Source organism: Nomia melanderi, chromosome 4 (genome assembly GCF_051020985.1).
Source record: "Nomia melanderi isolate GNS246 chromosome 4, iyNomMela1, whole genome shotgun sequence".
NCBI classification, from domain to species: Eukaryota; Metazoa; Arthropoda; class Insecta; order Hymenoptera; family Halictidae; genus Nomia; species Nomia melanderi.
The window spans coordinates 988959-1009759 of record NC_135002.1 but is presented as its reverse complement, the minus strand read 5'-3'; the positions used below and the strand labels follow the sequence as shown (position 1 = coordinate 1009759).

Below are 20801 nucleotides of genomic sequence, written 5' to 3'. Positions count from 1 at the left end.
TCTGTCCTTTCTTTTCCCATGAACGCGACAGCAAAGTTCGAATCGCGATTCACCTGTAAACCGAGTCGCTTCGACCTCGACTGAAACTATTCCGTAGAGAAACCTCGGAAATCTCGTCACCTCGGCTTCTAAAACGATCTCCGAATCGGTTCCCGAGGAAAAGCCAGCACGCGAGCGGCAGAGTCCGGTGTTGCATACCCTTGGCAGGAGGCCCGAGAGAGCGCGAAGCGCGGAAAGAATCGGCGTAGTTAGATAGTCACTCGATAGACGCTCGGCGAGCCCGCTGGAAGAAGAAACTCGCGGGACGAGAGAGTCGGATAGAGAGAGAATCCGGCCGGCCCGGTGAACCACCGGGCGTGCGGGCGGACAGAGACGGCCGAAACGTGGATCCCGCTCGCCGGAGAAAGACGCCGCGACCAGCTATGCCGCTCGCCGGAAAGAGAGAAAATCCGGCGGCGGGAGAAAGAGAGAGGCGAGAGAAGGTGGAGGTATGCTGCGCAGCCGTGGGAACCGACTCCCGAGTGAACGAGCCTTGTTCCCTTCTCGCTCGCTCCGATAAGCGCCTCGTCTGTATCACCGGCCGCTCGCTCCGTCGGTCGGCCGATCGCGGCGATCGCTCCGTCCTGCTCCCTCTCTCTTTCCCTCGAACCGTGGCCGGTTCTCCTCTTCCTTTTCATCATCCAGGTTCCTCCTCCAGCTCTCCGTTGTTCTCTCTCTCTCTCTCTCTCTCGGTCCCTCTCCCGGTCGGAGAAACCGCTTCTCACTCCGTCCTCCTCCGACGCGTTCTCTCGTTACCCTTATCGCTGGCATTTTTTCCTTTATCCCCTTTCGTTCGTCTCTGTTCGCCAGCGTTCACCTTCCTCCTTTTCCCGGCGCGCACCGGTCGCGCTCTTTCTTCTTCATTCAAACCGTTCCTCCTACTCCGTTCTCCGTCCCTCTTCTTTCTCGCTCGGCCCTCTTTGTCTGCCGACCGGGAGGGGAAACGTTCCGCCGAACACACCCAACACATTGTTCCGCGGGATGCCTGCGCGGAGCTTTTTCAGCTTTTTGTCGGCTTAATTCCGATCCCCGTAATAAATTAGCGGACGATCACGGTGGCATTTGTCTCCTCGACGATTTATTTCCGTCTCCGATGCCCCCTCCCCCTCCTGCGCGCCTCCTCTTCTTGTTCCTCTTCTTTCGAGGTCCTCTCGAGGGTCCTACCCTTCCGTGGCCTCTCCTTCTTTCTCTCGCTCCCTGGAAGGCTTCGTCCTTGCCGCGAGAGAAAAGGGCGGTCAACGATTCTCCGCTCCGGGGCCCTCTCCCCTTTCGGCCTTTTACACCTTGCTGCCGACCCGTTCCTCCATCTTGTTTCGTTCCCCACCCCTTTTTCGCCTTTTTGCTTCGCCGTGTTCCCGGCCTTTCCTCCAAACCGTCTGCCCGCGGAATCTCGCTGGGACTTTCTAGCGCGGTGACATACCTGCCGACGGGCCCTATCCTCTTGCCGGGAGACAAATTGCCGTGCGGCAAATTTGTCCTTTTTTCGAACCACCCCTCCCTCCCCTCCTCCGCCCCCTCGCCCGGCCATGAGAACCACTGGGATAAGGAGGCGAGCATCGGGTACACGCTACCGCTGAGAAATGTTTGATCAGCGATCTCGAGATAAAAAGAGGACGGGGAAGGGATGGACGGTTTGTTCTCGGCGCTGGCTAAGCTCCGCGTTTAGGGGATTCGGCGTGACGCTGGAATTGGCTCGATCGCTCGTTTAGAAAGGTGCTTCGAGCCTCGGTTCGGACGCGATTCACGGCGAACGAGTAACTCTCGATTAAGGAAACGCTTCGACTCGGCGGCGAAGCTTCGTTTCTACGGTTCCGACGGAATCATCGGCGGAATGTATCGCAAATATTGAAGTACTCGTTGAACTACGGAAAACATCGAACTCGATCTTGCCCGAACCTCGACAGAACTTCGCGATAAGTCCCGAGCGATAAGCTCCTGGGAAACGCGAGCAGCAGCGCAAACACTCGAACGCGACCGAGTCGCGCGCTACGGAAACAGACTCTGAACGATGGAAGCTAATCAACCAGCCCCAGAAGCATTCCATCCCTTAACCATATCGCTGATCACGCGATCCATTAGCAATCATTTCCCCATCGACGCGTGCACACGATCACCGGCGCAGCCCATGAATCCTAGCTGGCAACTGGGTTAAGCAGCGCATCGATAAGCGAGGAGACAAAGATTGACCGTCGGCCGCGCGAAAACCGATTTCACACGCGATCCTCCGCGGCGTGCGGGTCACGTATTTTTTTAATGATGGAGTCGTTCCCAGTGGCGGTCGTTTACGCGAACAGGAACGGGCGACGATGACAGGGAGGCCGGATATAAACATTTATTATTCACGGTGCGGCAACGACTAACGAGGTCGTGTGTAATACCAGCCGCTCCTCTCCTCTCTCTCTCTCACTCTCTCACTCTCTCTCCCTCTCTCTACCCCTCTTTCTCTCCCGCTGGCCGCGAGTCAGGTACACACGGCTTGTCTCCGTGTCTGGGTGCGTGTGACGTTAATAATTAAACGTCGCATTATCGCGGCGTGCACACGTACCGCGTGTACGGCACGTACTTATTACACAATAATACGAGCGTGCGTTGTCGCCGGGCCCCGGAGCGTGGGCCGCGCCGATGTTTGTCCATAGGGAGGTATCGCGGCTGGATTTATGGTCGCGCGAGCGATTCGACGCCCACCGCGGGCCCCCGCCGCGCCCGCCGGACCCGCGGGCAGCCTTTCCCGCCGATTTCCACGCAGACGCGCGCGCGGACCGATCGGATCGGTTTCCTTTTCCGCGGACGCGCGACGTCGTAGGTGGCCGGGAATCGATTGCGGGGACGATGTGTGGCCCATTGTTGGGTAATCCGTTGCTCGCTGCTCGCCACGGAACGGGGTTTCTAATGAAATTCGATGGGAAACCGGGGGAACGCGTCGCGACGCGACGCCCCGGAGATCGTAAATCGCGAGATTTCGCGGATTTTCGATCGGATCTTTCGGTGATCCTTTAGCTACCGCTGGGAACAATGTACGAAGCTGAACACACCGAAGCTGACGATTAAATTGACTCGGGAAGTCGAGAATAATGGACCGGTCGTGTTGGTTCGGTAAACAAAGATTCTCCAGTTTCGTCGTACCGAGCGTTCGCCGCCTCGAACGAATCTCCGTCGCGAAGACAATGATACTGCTAGAGAATTCCGATCAGATTCGAGATCAGCGAAGTCAACACGTGTTGCTCCGATTTCCTGTCGCGAGCGTCGGCGTCCGGTAACAGGTTTCCCTGTTCCGGGGAGCGCGCATTCCGTGTAAACCTTCAACCGGTGTCTATCGATTATTTATTTTCGCGTGGCGATTAACCGTCACGAGCGGCGGGGCACGTGGCGTCCGCTCGTTATATAAAACCGATCCGCAACCCCCGTGAACGAGGAGGGTTGCGTCGGACACGAGTCGACTCGTGTATCTGTCCGCTCGTGACTCTCGCTTCCTCTTTCTTTCCGCCCCCACCAATTTTCCACGGTAATTCCGGACGGGGGCTGACTGCGGCGCAGCGGTTCTCAACCGTTTCTTTCGTCCTCTTCGAACGGACGCGAGCGAATCGGCTTCGGATTGAAATCATTCCTTGAAAGAGTGCGAGCTATGCGATGCAACGAGAATCAAATATCACTCCACGATAGTCTATCCAAATCACTCAATTAAAATTCATCGAGAATCAAATAATCTTATACGACACTCTATCCACAAATTAATTAACGAAAGTCGCGAAAGAATTGGTTGAGAACCACCGCGACGGAGGGTTGCCACCGACACGCTTTATCTATCCCGCGACCACGTGACCGGGTCGCGCGCCTACCGGCTTTTTAGGCAGGCGCTCGCCGGCCACGGCACCCTTCTAATGCGCGGCAGGTGCGCGCGTGACGCGCCACGCCGCCTCGGGACGCTTAATTTATTGTTAATTGCGATATACGCGACGGCCGGCGCGCGCAGCTGCCGCGTTTTTCGCGCCGAAACCGGGACATGTTTGCCTTCCTCGCGTTCTGTTCCGCCTCGTGTTCCCTCTCTTTGTTCCGTGAGTACCTGTCGTTCGATCGCGCTGCTGTCTCGAAGAGGACGGGCTGTGCTCTTCGACGTGTCACCTGGGCCGGGAGAGTCGTAAACAGAGGAGGGTGTGTTAACCTTTTCAAGGATACGAGGACGTTTAATTCTCGGTTGATCGTCGGGGTGAATGGTCGTCGTTTCTGCCGAGTCCCAGTCCTTCGACCGGGGCACCCTTGATTGGCCGAGGGGGTGGCGAGGGACGCGAAGGAAGCTAACGAACAATTCATTATTCTCGCGTCGCATTCTTGATTTCTTCCTTTCGCAATGATTGGAGGGATAACGCGATTCTCCGAGAAATCAGTTAGCTCAGCGATGATCGGACGTCACTGTAAATTAACCCTTTGAACTCTAGGCTCCAATATTACCAGTTATGATATTAAATACTTTAATGAATCTTAAACTACCCTAAAATTATTAGATTTTCTACATCCGAATTTTGTACTAAGGAAAATAAAAGGTCGAGGAAATGTTATAGCATTTCTCATTTTCGCTAGGAATACTATGAAAATTAGTTGCCAAGGGTTAATAGAAATCCGAAACTTTTCGAAAGTCAATTAGGTAGTTTTACCATTGATGTTGAATCTAGTAGAGCAACCGAACAGATCAGAGCTAAGAAAGCTACACAAGAGTGAAGCTAATCAATTCAACTATCTACATCATCCACGTGAACGTAGTGTACCATAAACTTTACCAGCAACTACCGATCTAGCAGTCTACCTTCGAGACAAGCTAGACGGAAAGGGGCTGGATGCCCAGGCCACGTGATCGATACGCTAACTCTGGTCCTTTCTGTTCCCAGGGCACCTTCTCGTTAATAGTGGAGGCTTATCACGACGCAGACAACACGACACACCACTCATCCGGTAAGTAACCTTCCTATTAAGCGTTATCTGCCAGTGCGTACACGAGCGGCGGTGGCGGCGGTGGCGGCGGTATCAGCCGCAACGGGACCAGTGCTTCCGCACGCGCCCACCGGCTAAAAAAACGAGAGAGGGAACCAGCCGCCCGGCCGCTCGCGCTCGCGCTCGCGCGTCGTTGAAAGAACAGAGAAACGGCTGAGGAAAAAACCGGCGAGCGGGAAAAAGAAAGGAGACGACGACGGAGCCTCGGAGGATGATCTTAAAATTAGTCCCCGGTAACGTTCTCTCCGTCTTCTGCCTCTGTATGGCTCTAAATACGGGGAAGAAGGTTTTAAATGGTTCCCGGGCATGTGCAGTCCAGCTGGGCCGGCCCGATACGCCAGGCATCAGGTCCGAACCAGTCGAGAAGCCACTTCCGGCCGCGCGACACTCACCAGACGACGTAACCTCCGCGCGACCTACTCCTTTTTCCCTTCTTATGGTTTCGATACGGTTTAAAACCTTGCTCCCTTCCGTTCGGCCTCTCCCCCCCTCTCTCTCTCGCTTTCGTGCCGGCTTCCTGTGCCGCTGACTGACTTTTCTGCGGACAAATATTTTCCCTTTTTTCGAGAGCTCTGGTTAACTTCCTCTTGTACTCGTCTTTCTTCCGCGTCCTCGGGGGCTGCGTAAAAACCGGATGAAGCTTCGCCTTTTTTCTGGTCCGTCGATTCCTCGAGTCAACGAGCGGACTGTTTTCGTTCTTCGACAGACGATAGGTTTTCCTGGGGATGATATCGAGTTTAGGTAAACTCCGACTCGTTTCTCCTTCGTGTAACTCGTGTCGGAACGCTCGCACGCTGGCGCCTGATAGCAGTTCGCCACTCGATCGCGCAAAAATTCGAAGATCTCGTCGAGCTTGTTCCTCCACTCGTCGATTTTCCGAAACAAGCTGCTCTCGCTCGCATCCTTCGGATCGCGCAGCGATACGCGGCGCTTCCATTTGCCATTCCGCCGGCGCGTTCGGCTTTCCCATCGAGACCGGCGGCGGCGGCGGCGAGTTGCCCGCATTCTGCCGATCGGTTCCAGCTGCCTCTCCCGGTCGCTGGCTCCTCTTCCACGCCGACCAGTTTTCACTCGTGCCCGACTCGCTCATTACCGCAATACGTGCTCCACGTGCACAAAGTGGCGGCGGCGGCGGCTCCGTTGTGTCACCGCTTTGCGCTGGCGAACGGAGAACAACGCTCCGCGACGGACACATGCGCGCCGGGAGAGAAACAGGGACGGAGAACCGGGCGGAGGCACTAGTGTTTCCTTCCTGTGTAACCGTAGCACCTAGCTTCCACCGGTAACACGAAACCTTCTGTACAACGGGGATACGGATGGATCCTATACGCGCGTATCCCGAATCCACCTAACCACTTCGATCATCCTTCCGTGGAATCTAGACTCCGCCAGCTTTGCGTTTTCCCCCCTTTCATTCATGAACGACCATCGCACGGAGACGGAGTCTTTTCAGACTTTTTTGGGGTTCTTCGGGATTCTTTCGGCGGAACGGTTTCAATCTCTCGCGAATACTCGGCATTCCGTTTCATTTCGAAGAGAGCTACCCACCTAGATCACTAGTTCTTGTTACGATTAGCCGCGGCATGGTACTCGTATCGCGTGTCCGTGGTCGTGTTACGCGGTTCGCGTGTGGTAAAGGCTATTTCTCACCGAGATATTGAATCTCGGTAATCGATGAACGAGACGAATGATCGAACTTCGAAAGCCTCGTGACAGCTCGTCTCGGAGACGTTCTCTCAACACCACGAATCAACCGCGTAATCTCAACCCTTTGCACTCGAGAGGTGACCCTCAGTCGCCACTTGATTTGATACAGCGAAACTATAAAATTGAATATTTAGTATTTTAAATGAAACTTTGTATCGCTATAGGAAATGTTTAAATAAAATGACTTGGTCGCTTGATTTATCTGTTAATTATCGTTGAATCAGTTTCAAACAGTGTCGTCTATCTCGTCAGAAAATGTTGAATATTTCCAATGAAAAACTTTCGAGCGCAAAGGGTTAACATTCGAGACGTAGAATCAGATGAAGCTTATTCATTTTTCTTTTCCTTCTAACTATTCATTCTTATTTTTCTTATTGCCCGCCTAAAACTGGAAAAACCTAACGATCGCGTTACTTAAAATTTGTTTTCGTAAAAATAGAGAAGCGTCATTCAGTTTCTAAATCGAATGGAAACAAGCGCGATCGCTTCGCTTGGCATTTCTCGACCGGGTTTCTGCGAGAACCCGTGGGACTCAAACGGTTAATGCTCATCGCGTCCGAAGTTCGACGGGTACATTAGCAACAGTAGCTATCGCCTTATCTCGTGCCTCCCGGAGACCGGGTTGCCTCTAAGAAGACCGAGCGACCGCTTAGTTTCTTTCCCCGAGGTCCTGCGTCTGCCTGGCAATTAGAGTGAACCGGAGACCGGAAGCTACGCTCGTCCGTGCCGGCGCTCTCATGCGTATCGCTCGTCGGCGCTCTCGGAGAGTCTCCTCTCTCCCGTCGCTAGCTAACTCGCTCGCTCGCTCGGCAGCAAATTGAATTTCGTTATTTCGGCCGCGCCGCTTGCGATCGACGGTTTTAATTCGGCGTTATCTCGCCCGTGATCTGCCCCCGGCGAGCTTTCCCCGGATGCGGAAGCAATAAACATCCTCGCCCGATGGAGTCATTTGCATGCACGGTTTCCCGGAGCCGTCGTTCGTCAGTGGGCAACCCTGTCCGAATCATTCCTGCCGTTCGACAGACGTTCGTTCGCGGAACGCGCCATTTGTCGGGATTCTTGGAGTTATTGGGTGAACGATTCTCGCTGATTTTCGGGTATGTATGGCGCTCGCGGGGAAAATTAGCTGCTGTCTTCGGGTCTAGAATGATGGAACGCTTGGAGTATCTTGGGAGACTCGACGCAGAACTGTGTCTTTCAAAGTTGAAACGAGATATCTTCCATTGTTGACACGCTGACGCTCACTTTGAAATCTGTGATGGACAAGCAATTTTGTTGATTGATCCTTGGTTAACTGATTATTTATAGTACAGTACTTAGAATATAGGAGAAACATCGCCGCCATTTGCACCTACATTCATAGACAACATTCATCAACGTGTCAATGGGAAGCTCCGTTTCAACACTTTGCCAAGTAAACTCATCGAAGCTCCTATGCAGTCGAGAATTTCTCAATAAAGCAAAAACTGAGTCAAGATTCTACTGTTTTATATCTCATCAAAAAAATTTCGGCTCATTCGATGCTTCAAGTTTCTAAAGAATAGTGTCACTCAAATTCAAGTGACAGTCAAAGTGTTAACTCTTTGCACTCGGTTGTTTCTTACCAGATACATCTAACATTCCTTTACGAGGCGAACAAGTATCGGGGCATTATACAAAGTTTAATATTAAATATCACATTCTATATTTTTACTGTGTCAAATCAAGTGGCGAGAGTCACCTCTCGAGTGCAAAGGGTTAAATTACTCATTCCCCAACCAATCGATCTACACGAACAGATCACAGCCACTACCAATAGCCCTATCCTCCACTTAACTTTGACCGAAAATCCTGCAGGTTCTTATCCCATGGCTCATCGGAAGCCACTAATTACCAAGTGAATCGAGGAACATAAAGAGCAGGGTCCGGTGCTTCCTCTTTTGTCTCGGGGCCACCTCGAGAACGGAATTCCTACCGTTATCCCACAGCCGCCGAGAGGAGACGAGACGAGACGAGACGCGACGTTCTACCTGGCGCGGGGCGAGAAACGGCTCCCATTAATATCCGCGGCCGGTCGGACGTTGTTTGGACACGTTCCTGGCCTTTATCGCCGAAACACCGGCTCGCATTGTGCACACGGGCTCTATCGCGCCGCGCGCCGCTCGGCCACAATATAATGCCCCCAACGGCCCGCTGAAACGAGCCCTTTATTGCCGTTCGCTGCTCGGATGCTGCTTCCTTTCTCAGGCTCTCGTACCCTGCTCTTTCTCTCTCTCTCCTCCCGTCGGCGCGCTAGCGTCCTCCTTTCCCGAGGCCCTCGCCACCCCCGCGCGCTCCCCTTTTCTCTTGCCGGTGGCTCGGCGTTTGCCGCCCACCTCGCGATATTGTTGACGATACACCTGTGAGACGGTTTTCGCTCTTCCCCGGTCGGACGTTGATCTTTCCGAATTTTTCGGACGCCAGACCTGGGAACTCGGGAAAGTAGACTGCTCCGATTGGCTAGGATTCGCGTTGATCGCTTTGCTTTTGGATAGGAGGGACGCCTTTAGTCGCTCGAGGTCGCTCGATTAACACTAGAACTACCAATTCCTATAAAAATTGTAACAGATTATTTTCAATTTCTTCAGGCATTCATTATAGTACTGAAATGAAACTATTTTCAAAATCATTTCGAAGATATCAATGATTGCTAAATAAAAATATCGAAACCAGTCATTTCGACTGGTAGTTCTACTGTTAATTGCCTCAGTCTATCTCTCCGCGCATATTTCTGGAGTATCTTCAACCTCCGAGTTTTCTAAGGTGTAAACGACGCGGATATCCCTAGGATGTCTCGAAAGATTCCGAAGATACCTGCGAAGTCTCCAAATTTAGCTTAGCTCTATATCTAGACCATCTCAAAGATCCCTGATATATCTTGGAGCCATTACTTAATGGCAACCATCTCTTAGCGCGTCTCTATCCACATTCTCGTCGTCATTCCCGAAGAACCAAGGACAACGACTGAACTGGAACCCCGAAAGACCGTAGACCGTTTCACCGTTCGATCCTGAATCCACGTTCGCGCCGTCTCGTTCGCACAAACTCGGTTCCAGTAACGCGATCCTCGTCGCTTTTCCTTTCGTTCGCATCTCTCGGCCTCGAGGTCTCGTTTGCGGTGACGTTCGTTTAAATGAATCGCGGCGGCGGCGGCGGTTCGTAAGGATTTACGAGACGCGGTGCCAGCTCTCTGTTGCGGTGTGGGCGCTTGCGAGCGCGAGCGCGACCGGCAACGGGAATCCGGGCTTCGAGCCAGTGACACGGCTTACGTCATCGTCGATTGTCAACCTCTCTCTTTCTCTCTCTCGCTATCTTTCTCTCTCTCTGTCTCTCTCTCTCTTTGTGTTCGCTTTTCTCTCGGATCGGTGCAGTTGCAGCGCGCTCGCTCGCTCGCCTCTCACTCGCGCGGCGCACCTGCCTCTTCCTCGCGCGATGGTAATGACCACGGGTGGCAATTGGTCCGGTTACCGCGTTCGCGAGACGATAAGCGGCCGGAAACCTTGGGAATTCGGGGAAGAGATCGTGTCCGAGGCCGCTCCTCTTTATTCCACTGTTGCCTGACGATCTGACTCGGAACTCGTAGCGATCGTTATTGTGTTTTTATGGAATCGCGATTGAGAGCGGACGTGTTTTGTGGACGGTTCGTTGCATATCAACGTAGGTGACATTTTTTGTGTAGTATTTATTTTAACTGATTTTGAATTTTGAACTCTATTCAACTTTCAACGTCTAAACGAACAAATCGATAGCATCTGATACCCAAAGCAACTTTTATGAGTCGTATTTATAAAGGGTCAACAATTTCGCGTGCAACTTCACAGTGAAAAACTCACAGTCACCCTTCGTTAACACAGCAAAACCACGAAATTCATCATATTTACTACGATCCAATGGAACAAACTATAAATTAATTCTACCCGTAGATTCACGTATTATCTCAAACACTATAACCACCCAACATTCACTACGATTAACACGTAATCCCTCTAAAAGCTCTAACAATAGATTACTCCCAGTTTCATTAAAAATTCATTACAGTATTCAAAACAATTTATTCTACACGTCACTTCAAATATTCAATCCTCGCAACACAGTCAACAATCACAAAAGAAACTCGAAAGCAGTCACTTCCAGTCATTCCAGTGTTCGCAGAATCAACGATTTAATCGGTACGTTATTAAACAAACTAATGGATGCACGCACACAGGGGAAGAAGCTCGGAGCGCGAGGGGTTCGAACGAGCGAAGCGTCGTCGCGAGGGATGGGAAACGGGGTTAACCGTCCGAGACAACACTAGCGATCGGGGTTACGAAACGGCTCGTCGTTTTTTTTTTCCCCTCCGGTCCGCCGATAGGAGAAGGCGGGGAGGAAACGGCGTGTAAGTAATGCATCTGGCTACCTGCCAGCTCGGGGCTATCCTTCGCAGCCCGCTCGTTTCTGAATGAACAATAGAAAATGTCTGGCTACTTCGCGGCGCGGCGCGGAGCGGAGCGCAGCGCGCGTCCGTTAATGAATACCTTGAATCGGCGCTGGCCTCGAGTTCACCGGGCGTTTACAGGTGCGCTGCGTACACGCGGGCGCCCCGAACAGCCAGAGACCGGCGGCCGGGCCTGGAAACGCCGCTGAAATTGCACTCCGCGGGGATAATGCGTCGAAACCGCCGACGCCGACGGCGGGAACGAGGGGTTTTCGACTGGCCGCGTTAAACCTGGAACTGGGGCGACGAGTTTCTCGGCTCGGTCCAGTTTTAGGACCCTTCGACTAGCAATTTCTCCTCGTCTCGGCACTCCGGGGCTGAAACTTTCGATTTCGCAGCCCGTCCAAGGGATACGGAAGTCGAAACACGGAACGATCTTCCGAGGTTTCTGGAGAATCGAAGGAAAGCTCGAAGTTTTTGTTACTCTGCAGTTTTCTCTCGATTTTCTGCTCTTCAATTCTCTATTACTCCACAATTCTCTATTACTCTTCAATTCTCTGTTAATCTTCGAATTCGCAGCCCGTCGAAGGTATACGGAAGTCGAAGCACGAAACGATCTTCCGAGGTTTCTAGAGAATCGAAGGAAACTTCGAAGTTTTTGGATTTTCGAGCAGCAGAGGGATCTTGTTAATTGGGAATTGCGGAATTTTTGGTTCTCGAGGACTCGATAGTCGAGAATTGCAGGTTTCATTGGGACTAGAGGTTAAAGGGGAATGAAGATCGATTTCGGATCAGCTAAAGACTCGTCGGTGGTATCTTCCCGACGATTTGTCAAGGTTTCTAGGGCAACCCGGTGAATCGAAGGTTTCAATAACTCAATGTCAGATGCTCCTCCGAAGATTAAACTGGAAAGTTTCGCGAAGCAATTAACGGAGTTGCCGGATGATAAATCGATCCAGACACCTGATTCGTGTTACTCGTTTCACTGGCACTCGGCCTGTACAGTTACTGATTTGAATCTCCGCTCATTTTCGCCTAATTCCTACGTCGCCGCGGTTGCTATCCAGACGCGCTCTTTAAACAATTCACACGCGCCGAATTATGAATAATTCCGTCTTAATGCAATTATGTTTCATACGTCGGTGAATATTCATCGTCGGCGTTAGCGATTTCTCGTTAACGAGTCCTCCGGGGAAGTTCGAGGCCGAGGAATCCAGAAAATTTCAATCCCCCCTCTCTCCGCCCCCGCCCCGCGCGGGTCGTCGAAGAAAGAAACGCCGGCAATTTGTCGTAAAAGGAAAAAGCGCGGATTAAAAGCATCGCGCGGTCATTAGAATTACTAATTGGTACGGTGCGGCGTTTTATTCGGCCTTAAAGTGTGCTTTAACGGCCCTCGAAGGAACACTAAACCGGCGAATAACACAATAATCCACGGAATCCCCGTACACTCTCATTTTTTATTTCGAATTCGTTTCACACACGCTCATTTGCATATTCGTATACGCTACAACTTCCTCCTCGCGCACAAAAGATCGTTTTCCCGCACAATGGCGCATTAACCCATTCGCCCTGCCGTTTCTGTTTCGAGTTTTCGTTGTCTCCTCGCGAATATACGTATACCCACTTTCGTAATGAATCTTGTTTCCACCGTTTCTCCAGTGTCTCTTGCAAGCTCTGCCCCATAATCTTCTCTCGTTCGAATAAATTACAAATGTATCCAACCGTTAACCGATTAATCGACAACCGTTAACCAAGGATCATCCTCGAAGAGCGAGAACCCGAAGAAACGAGTCCTGCTCCGATCCCCCAGAATCCTACGACGAAACCGGTGGGCGAAAGGGTGAAGGTCGCGGCAAGGAGAAGAAAAAGGAGAGAAAACGTGGAAAGAAATCACGAAATCACGGAGGATAGGACGGGCCGCTGTGTGTGCCAGGTCCGGGCCGAAGGATGAACGGAGTCGATGGCGCGTACACGATCCATCTGCAGTGGCGTGCGAACATCGGCGTTTTCAGAACTCGTAACAGCATCACCTGGGAAGATAGCCCAGCCGCGCGAAAGGCGGAGAGAGAGAGAGAGAGAGAGAGAGGAGAGAGGGAGAGAGAAGGATTCCCGTTTCGCCGACAGCGGGACGTTACTTCCCTTCTGGGAAGAAGCTATCCTATTTAAGTATCCCCGGGCACGCCATCGGCGAATCCCGCCGCGCGCTGCAGGTCCTTTTGTTTTTTCCTAATTTTCTTTTCCAATTTGTCCCTCTCTCTTTTTTCTCTTAATTCCCCGAGACGTTTCTTTTTTCCCCCGGTCGGCTGTTTGCGTTCTCCGAAGGAGGCCCGCTCCGTTCTCTCCTGCCGAGTGGAACGAAAGGACCATTTTCTGGCCAGCCGGCGTGTACGCGCGCACGTGAGCGCAACGTTCAAAGGAGGAATCGATCCCCACGGGAATCGTAAACGTCAATTTCGCGTTTCGCGGGCTACCAACCCCGATGGAATCCCCTCGCTTTCGTCTCGAATCGTAAAGTGCGGCCAATCTGCGGCGCATTGGTGCCGGGGATGATTTCAGCGACCTGCGACCGTGGACGCCGAGGATCGCTCGATCCTCTCTTGCCCGCTGAGATTCCCGAGTGTACTTGCCGATCTGGAAATTACAGTTTCGTTTCTAGTTTTGGAAGCCTTCGATGTCGATCGCTTCGAGCGTTTCTCGCTGACGCCTTTATTCATCGGTTTTCGCGTTGAACTTTAACACCAGCAACTTATCAATTCGAGAACTCGACAGCTTAGAAGCTCGAGAAGCACGGCACGGCTGAATTTTTTTTTATTCTTAATTTACCTCTAACAGTTTAGAATAATAATTAGTAATACAATTGGGCATAATATATGACACATTGGTAGCGACGGAGCCACCATAGTGGCGCGTCGTGGCCAAGAGGTTAAAGCTTCGAGAAGAAACTCCCATGAGCCGCGGGAACAACGATGCATCGCCGCAGAAGAGACCCAAACAATCCTGCGGGACTGAACCGTTCGAAAACGTTGGCACCGCCGTTGGAAGCATAGATCACGGGTCCGCGGGCCGGGCCCATGCTGCGGGGAACTGGGTTTCGGTGGCCCGGGGCCGTCTCCGTCGCGCACGCACGCACGGACCGTAAAACTGGTCCGGCCGGGTGCCGGCCGTAGATCCGCAGCCCGCGGCTGCATCGTGAGACGCGCCGTTTTTCGGTAGGGCACCTGATCCGCGGCCGAAACCTGCCAGCGAGGAGGGAAAGGGAGAGACAGAGGAAGAAGAGGAGAATAGGCAGCCTAACAGCGATCCTAATTCCCCGAGCGGGGCGCCCATTACGATAATGCGTTTAGTAGGAAGCCTTCGGCCCTCGATCCTCTTCCTCTGCGCGAAAACAGGTAGTGCGGAGTAGCTGAACCGAAGACGCGCACCGGCCGCGTTCGGGGTGCACCGGAGGAAGATGATGATCAACGGAGGGAAAAGGGATGTTCGGGTGGTTAGGACGGGCAACGGAGAGGCAGAGGGATATATGGGTGGAGAGAAGAAAAGAAGAACGCCTCTTTCCCAGAGCCGCAACGCGCGCGCTCTGTGTATACGCTGCTTACTCTCTTTGTGCCGGATGCGTGCCGCCGGCGGAGTAGCAATAGCGGACGAACGTCCGGTCTGCCCTCCCTCCGATCTATCTCTTTCCCTCTTTACTCGCTGCCTCCTACTCTCCGTGTTTACCTCTCTGTTGATTCCCTTGCTGTCTTCTGCTTGCACTTTATTCCTGTCTTTCGAATTTTCTGGCTTCTACTCTTTCATTTGCCTTCGTCTTCGTCCTCTCGATTTTCTATACTTCAATTCTCTTTTACTTTCTAGTCCTTCTTTGCTACTCTTTTGTTCTCTGATCTTCTCTGCTTTTTACTGTTGCCTTTGCCTCTTTTACATTCTGGAATTCTCTGCTTTCATTTACCTTTCCTTCAGTTTCATTTTCCAATTCTCTTTGACTTCCTAGTTCTCCATTTTTTACTATCTATTGTCTCTCTGTTTTCTGTTCTGGAATTCTCTGCTTTCCTTCGCCTTTCCTTCAGTTTCATTTCCCAATTCTCTCTGTCCGTTCCTTGTACTTCAATTCTCTTTGACTTCCTAGTTCTCCGTTTTCTACTATCTATCGTCTCTATCCCTTTTCTGTTTTGGAATTCTCTACTTCCATTTACCGTTCCCTCTCAGTTTCATTTCCCAATCCTCTCCGTCCGTCCATATTCTTCTCCGTCGATCTCTCCCTGGTCGTCTCCGTCCCTCTCGGTGGACGCATCCATCCCGGTCCCTCGGCCGAGGCCGATGCACTTCGATCGCATCATCGGGCGCACCTCCTGCCCCACCGATCGACACGCTTAATTACTCTCGCGTTTCGGTTCGTGCCTCTTTCGACCGGGCCCGATTATCGGCGGCGGCCGCTGCGCTACGTGCATTGCTACGTGGATACATAAATGCATCGAGAAAGGGAGTCGGTTGTTGCCGGTGATGTAGCGGTGATGCGCGAACGGTGTTCGTGTTTGAAAACTGGACCACCGTCGATCGCGAGGAGGCTGGCTTTTCGGTTGGTTCCGCCGATCGTTCGTGGAACGAGGCTCCGTTCGAAGGGGAATCAGGTGTGGAGAGTTAATCGCTGGTAAATTGAAAGCGAGTGTCGGTGGTCACCGGGAAATCGCTGGGATTGCCGGCTGTTGGACTTTTGGGGGGGGAGTGATGTTATTATATACCAATTGAAACGGTTGTTGCTCCTTTTGGAGTACTGTTCGTCGAATTGTACGTTTCTTCTTCATTTCGATATGGCGTTCGCGTTGAAAATTGAGAATCTAATGATCCTAAAGGAGACTTTATCCTTACAGTTCCCTCGAAACGATCGTTTCGAAGATTTTCAACGTAAACCCCCTGCGGAATAATTATCGACAGCGTTATCGTTAAGGGAATTTATATCTAATAAGACTCATCGATAACGTCGACGAGCTCCGCTCGAATTCTCTCGGTAAACGAGCGAACAAAGCGTTCGTAGGATCATCCCACGGATCTCTCTCATTATTAGAAGCTCCGCGATGAACCGCATCGATAAGGCGATCGATAACAATGTATCTAACCGATCCCCTTTCTCCCGGTTGCAGAGAAGGTGCTGATAACGAGGCTGACCACCCAGAAGTGGCTGGACGTCGGTCCGAACTGGACCGAGGACGAGTACAGGAGCGCCCACTCGAAGATGGTGTACGAGTACCGGGTGACCTGCGTGGCCCACTATTACGGGAAGGGCTGCGAGAACCTCTGCAGGCCGAGGGACGACAATTTCGGCCATTACAGCTGCAGCCCGACCGGCGAGAGGGTTTGTCTCTCCGGATGGAAGGGCGACTACTGCAATACCCGTGAGTAGACTTCTATAATTCCCTCTCTTCCTATACTCTCTCTCTGCGTTTCATTCTCTTTCACTCTTCTGTTTTCTCTTGATTTTATACTCTCCAATTCTCGCTCTTCTTTGCTTTGGAATTCTTTGTCTTTGTCTTTCTGTTGCCCTTCAATTTTCTCTGTTACTCTTCAATTCTCTGTTACTCTTCAATTCTCTATTACTCTTCAATTTTCTGTTACTGTTTAATTCTTTATTACTCTTCAATTCTCCCTGTTACTCTTCAATTCTCTATTCTCCTCAATTCTCTGTTACTCTTCAATTCTCTGTTACTTTTAAATTCTCTGCTACTCTTCAGTTCTCTGTTACTTTCGAATTCTCCCAGTTACTCTCCAACTCCCTGTCGCTTTTTAATTGCAATTCGCTTTATTTCTCTCCGCGACGTCTCTCGTCCGCCGTTCGCGCGCTCTATTATCGTGGCAGCGCGGCGTGCACACGTACACGATGCGCGCACGACACTCCCACGCTTCCCATCGCGACTGCAACCCGCGTGACATCCCTCCTTTTGTCGGAATTCCGTGTATGAAATTACAGAGACGATCTCTCGCTGCTCTCCCCCGCTTTTTTTACGTTCGACGCCCGTTGTCTTTCTTTCGCCGGCTCCCGTTTTCCACGAGGTAACCGGAGACCAGAATTTCGCCGTTTTTTGGGGGTTGATCCCCGAAGGGGTGGACCGTGGGCGTTGGATTACGCGGGAATTCCAGCGCGGTGAGAAAGGTGACGAATCGCTCGGACTGCGCGGGGAATTTCGACCAAATTCGTCTGGGATTCGTTCATTTCGTATTAAAGTCTGTTCGATGTTATGTTCCACAGATATTCTGTTCGCTTCTCAAGTTCTTGATAGTTGCATTGTAACAATCGAAAATGTCCAGCGAAGAATCACGCGTTGCGAAACTTAAAACTCAGTTTCTTCGAGTGCATGAAACGGGATAGAGTAATATTATTAATAACGTATCTCACCGATCGAAACGAGTAACCTAAATCAATACTCTCACGCGATCCCGCAAAAAGTCCGTGGTTCGCCCATTAACGTTCGATATCTAATAATCAGTGATTAAGCGCGAGCCCGATACTTCTTTACCAATTCCTCAGCATCGATTACTCTCGTGAAGCAACGAGTCCTCTCGAAACAACCCGGCCGAGCCGATCCTTCCGAGAAATATCGCTAAAAGAAGCCCAATGAAACTTGTCTCTGATAGACCGCGGGTGCGTTAACCAATCTATTAATAAGCTTCCGGTAACCGAGCCATGGGACTTTCGCAGGAAACCGTCGCCGTGTATCTGGCGCGCATAAAACCCCAATAAAATGTACCCGAACCCGGGGGACCTACTTGAACAACCGATTCATCGATGAACGCCTCGATAACCCGACCTGTCGCGATCCCCTGTCCCAGGGATTCTCAAAGCGATCGACAATCGACGTTGATTTTCCATCGAGGAAACATTCGAAAATACGGTCTATATATACGGTCTATAATTCTGAAACCCTTCAACCTTCTACGCTGCAGATCAATTCCGAGATTTGTCGAAGTCTCGCGCGAAGAAATTTCTATTCACTTATCTTACGCAGATACGTACCCTAATTTCGTTTATTAGACACATTACAAAATAATGCAAAACCCCTTGGCGTACAATTTACTTTAGCCACTAAGCTCACGTACCATTTTACTATCGACAATTTGGAAGAAATGCAACAAAACTGTCCATTCTACTTCAAGTGGAAATTCTATTTGAAGATAATACGACGGTAATATCAAAATAGTTTGCTTCGATCCGTAACGAATACCATCGATCGTTAAATTAGTCTAGAAATCATCACTCGTCGTTGTACAAGGGGTGAATACGTTGAACTCGAAGGTTCCTTATTCAAAGGCATTCCAAAGCATCAATTTCCACCGACCCAATCCCTCCTCAACTACCACTCATCCTAGAAAAGCAGCTGCTCCAGCCCATTAACAGAAAACGGAATAATCACCGTATCCTGCCACATCGATCAAAGTATCAATAAACCGAATCGCGGCGACGCGTAGAAGCGAACGAGTCCCAACGGAGATGATCGTGGCCTAATCTCCGGCGGCAATCCCCGAAAAGCCCGAAGTCCTCCAGCGAAGCCAACAGCACACCGGCGTATCCTCTCTCCAGGTCGTTATATAACTCGTCCGTGTTTTATAAAGCGGCGGGTGAAACGAAACTCGGCTCGGCCGCGAGAAGGAGAGGCCCGGTGCAGCGCGCGGAGAGGCAGCGTGTCGGTGCAGCAGTCGGGTCCGAGCGTGCAGCAGCTTCCCACGCTTGGCTCGCGCGTGTGCGAGCCCTCCGCTCCCCCTCCGGCCCCCGCTCGCCCCGCGGGCCTCTCTCTCTCTCCCTCTGGTCCGCTGTCTGGGACACCGTCGCCTCTCCCTTCCTCCCGGCTGGTCTCTGTTCAGCGGTCGCCTTCCATCTTCATCGCGCCCGCCGCGTATATCGGCGCGTTCGTCTGCATCCGAGAGGCAGCAGGCGGCTCCTTGTCGCTCGGCCGCGTACCTGAGCCGCGTCGGCCGAAGGATTAATCCGTGTGTACGTGCACCGGGCCCCGCTCCTCGCCCCGCCGCCCCGGCTTTCCGCGTGCACACGTTTTCTGCGCGGCTATATAAGCAGCCTCGGCCTGCGGAGTCCTCCTTCGTGTGTGGCTCCTTTCAGTCTCATCGCGGATCCCGGTATCTCGGCCGAGCGGCTCGAGATAGCGGATTGATTCGGATGGGATCGTCCGCGGTTCGATCCGGCCTCGGAGATTTGGGACGCGGATGCTCGATAAGGGGACCATGGGAAAGTAATTGGGGATGAAGGGATCTGCTGCTCGAGGTGTTCGCGCTTGTATTAGTCAACTGGAGCGGGATGCAGTCTCTGTGGCTTTCCAACGAGCGCCGTATCGGGGAAGAGATAGTTCGAAGCATCCTTCGAATCGACGCTTTAGATACATTAAATCCAAATTTTCGAGCATTTGTGAATCGAAGGTGTAGTCTCTGTAGCTTTCCAACGAGCGCCGTATCTGAGAAGAGATATTTCGAAGTTTCCTCTTCGAGTCGACACTTTAAGTACATCAAATCCGAATTTTCGAGCGTTTGAGAATCGACACGCGTAGGACACTTCGTGTTTGAGTTTCCGAATATTCGAGAATCGAAATCTTTAGGATATTTCGTATCAGAAGTTCGAAACGCGAGAAAGACGGAACGGCGAGCCATTGAATACCCGACGCACAAAGCAAAAGCGACTCGTTCGACAACTAGCGCCGAAACCCGTGAGCACTTTAAAAATGCCCGCACCCAGCTGACGATCCGCAGGTTCCTCGCACCTGGCGCATCCCCCGCACAAAGCGCTCTTTTTCCCGGGGCGAGAAGGGAAAGCCGTCGTCCGCGACGGCGAGCAACGCGGCACCGGCGGCCGTCGTCTTTCAGGAATTCCGTTTCGCCTTTGTCGCGCGGAATTCTTCGGTATAAGAGGTATACACGCGGGGAGGAACGGTTTCGCAAGGCAACGGGCGAGCGAGCGAGCGAAGCGGTTAGGCCCGACGATGGCATCCGAGATTTAGAGTCTCTTTTGCTTCCCTCGCCGGCGTGCCAAGTCCCGGCATTCCGCGTCCGAGGGAGAAACGGCATTCACGAGCGGTGACGGTCCTCTCCCAGGACGCGTCTCGTTCCTCCGTTTCGACTTTTCGATGGAAAACGGCTGGAATCCGCGCCTCCGACGTTTACGATCGCGTTATGAATCAGCGGCGCACGGGATATATTCTCCGTTGCCCCTTAATCCTCCCTTTGCCCGATCGGGGCGGCGAGAGATCGAGGATTTGCGCGCGACCGCTTTATTAACCCCTTCACAGGCCCGATGAATGCCTCCGACGGTATCCGGCGAATATTAATTCGCTTCTTTAAGATCAAATTAACCCCTCGCTCTCGAACCTCTCTCGCTAGAAGTATTCGAGATCCTCCGATGAAATATGAACGGCGCTTTTGAAGGCTAGTTTATGGAGGAATTACACTTAAGCCGGCGAACAAAGCTATTTCACTTCACTCAGAAGCCAATGCTTTCGATCTTTCGATGTTCCTTGATTTTCTTCAATTTTCATGGAACAATATCCTTAATTATTCAAAGATTTACTCGTGTCTATACAACCTTCTTTTCGCGTCTTCCGAATATGTAATATGAAACATCTCAAATTTTCTTCCCCAAATTTCGCAA

The 20801-nt window shown here is 51.7% G+C and overlaps 1 protein-coding gene across 1 annotated transcript in view; it reads left to right on the top strand.

Moving 5' to 3' along the window:
- Delta (neurogenic locus protein delta) overlaps window positions 1–20801 on the top strand; it is a 63815-nt gene that overhangs the window by 23455 nt on the left and 19559 nt on the right. Inside the window, exons 3-4 of the mRNA XM_076366620.1 lie at window positions 4920–4983; window positions 16300–16551. Of these exons, the coding sequence (XP_076222735.1) occupies window positions 4920–4983; window positions 16300–16551 (316 nt within the window). The remainder of the gene's footprint in view (window positions 1–4919; window positions 4984–16299; window positions 16552–20801) is intronic.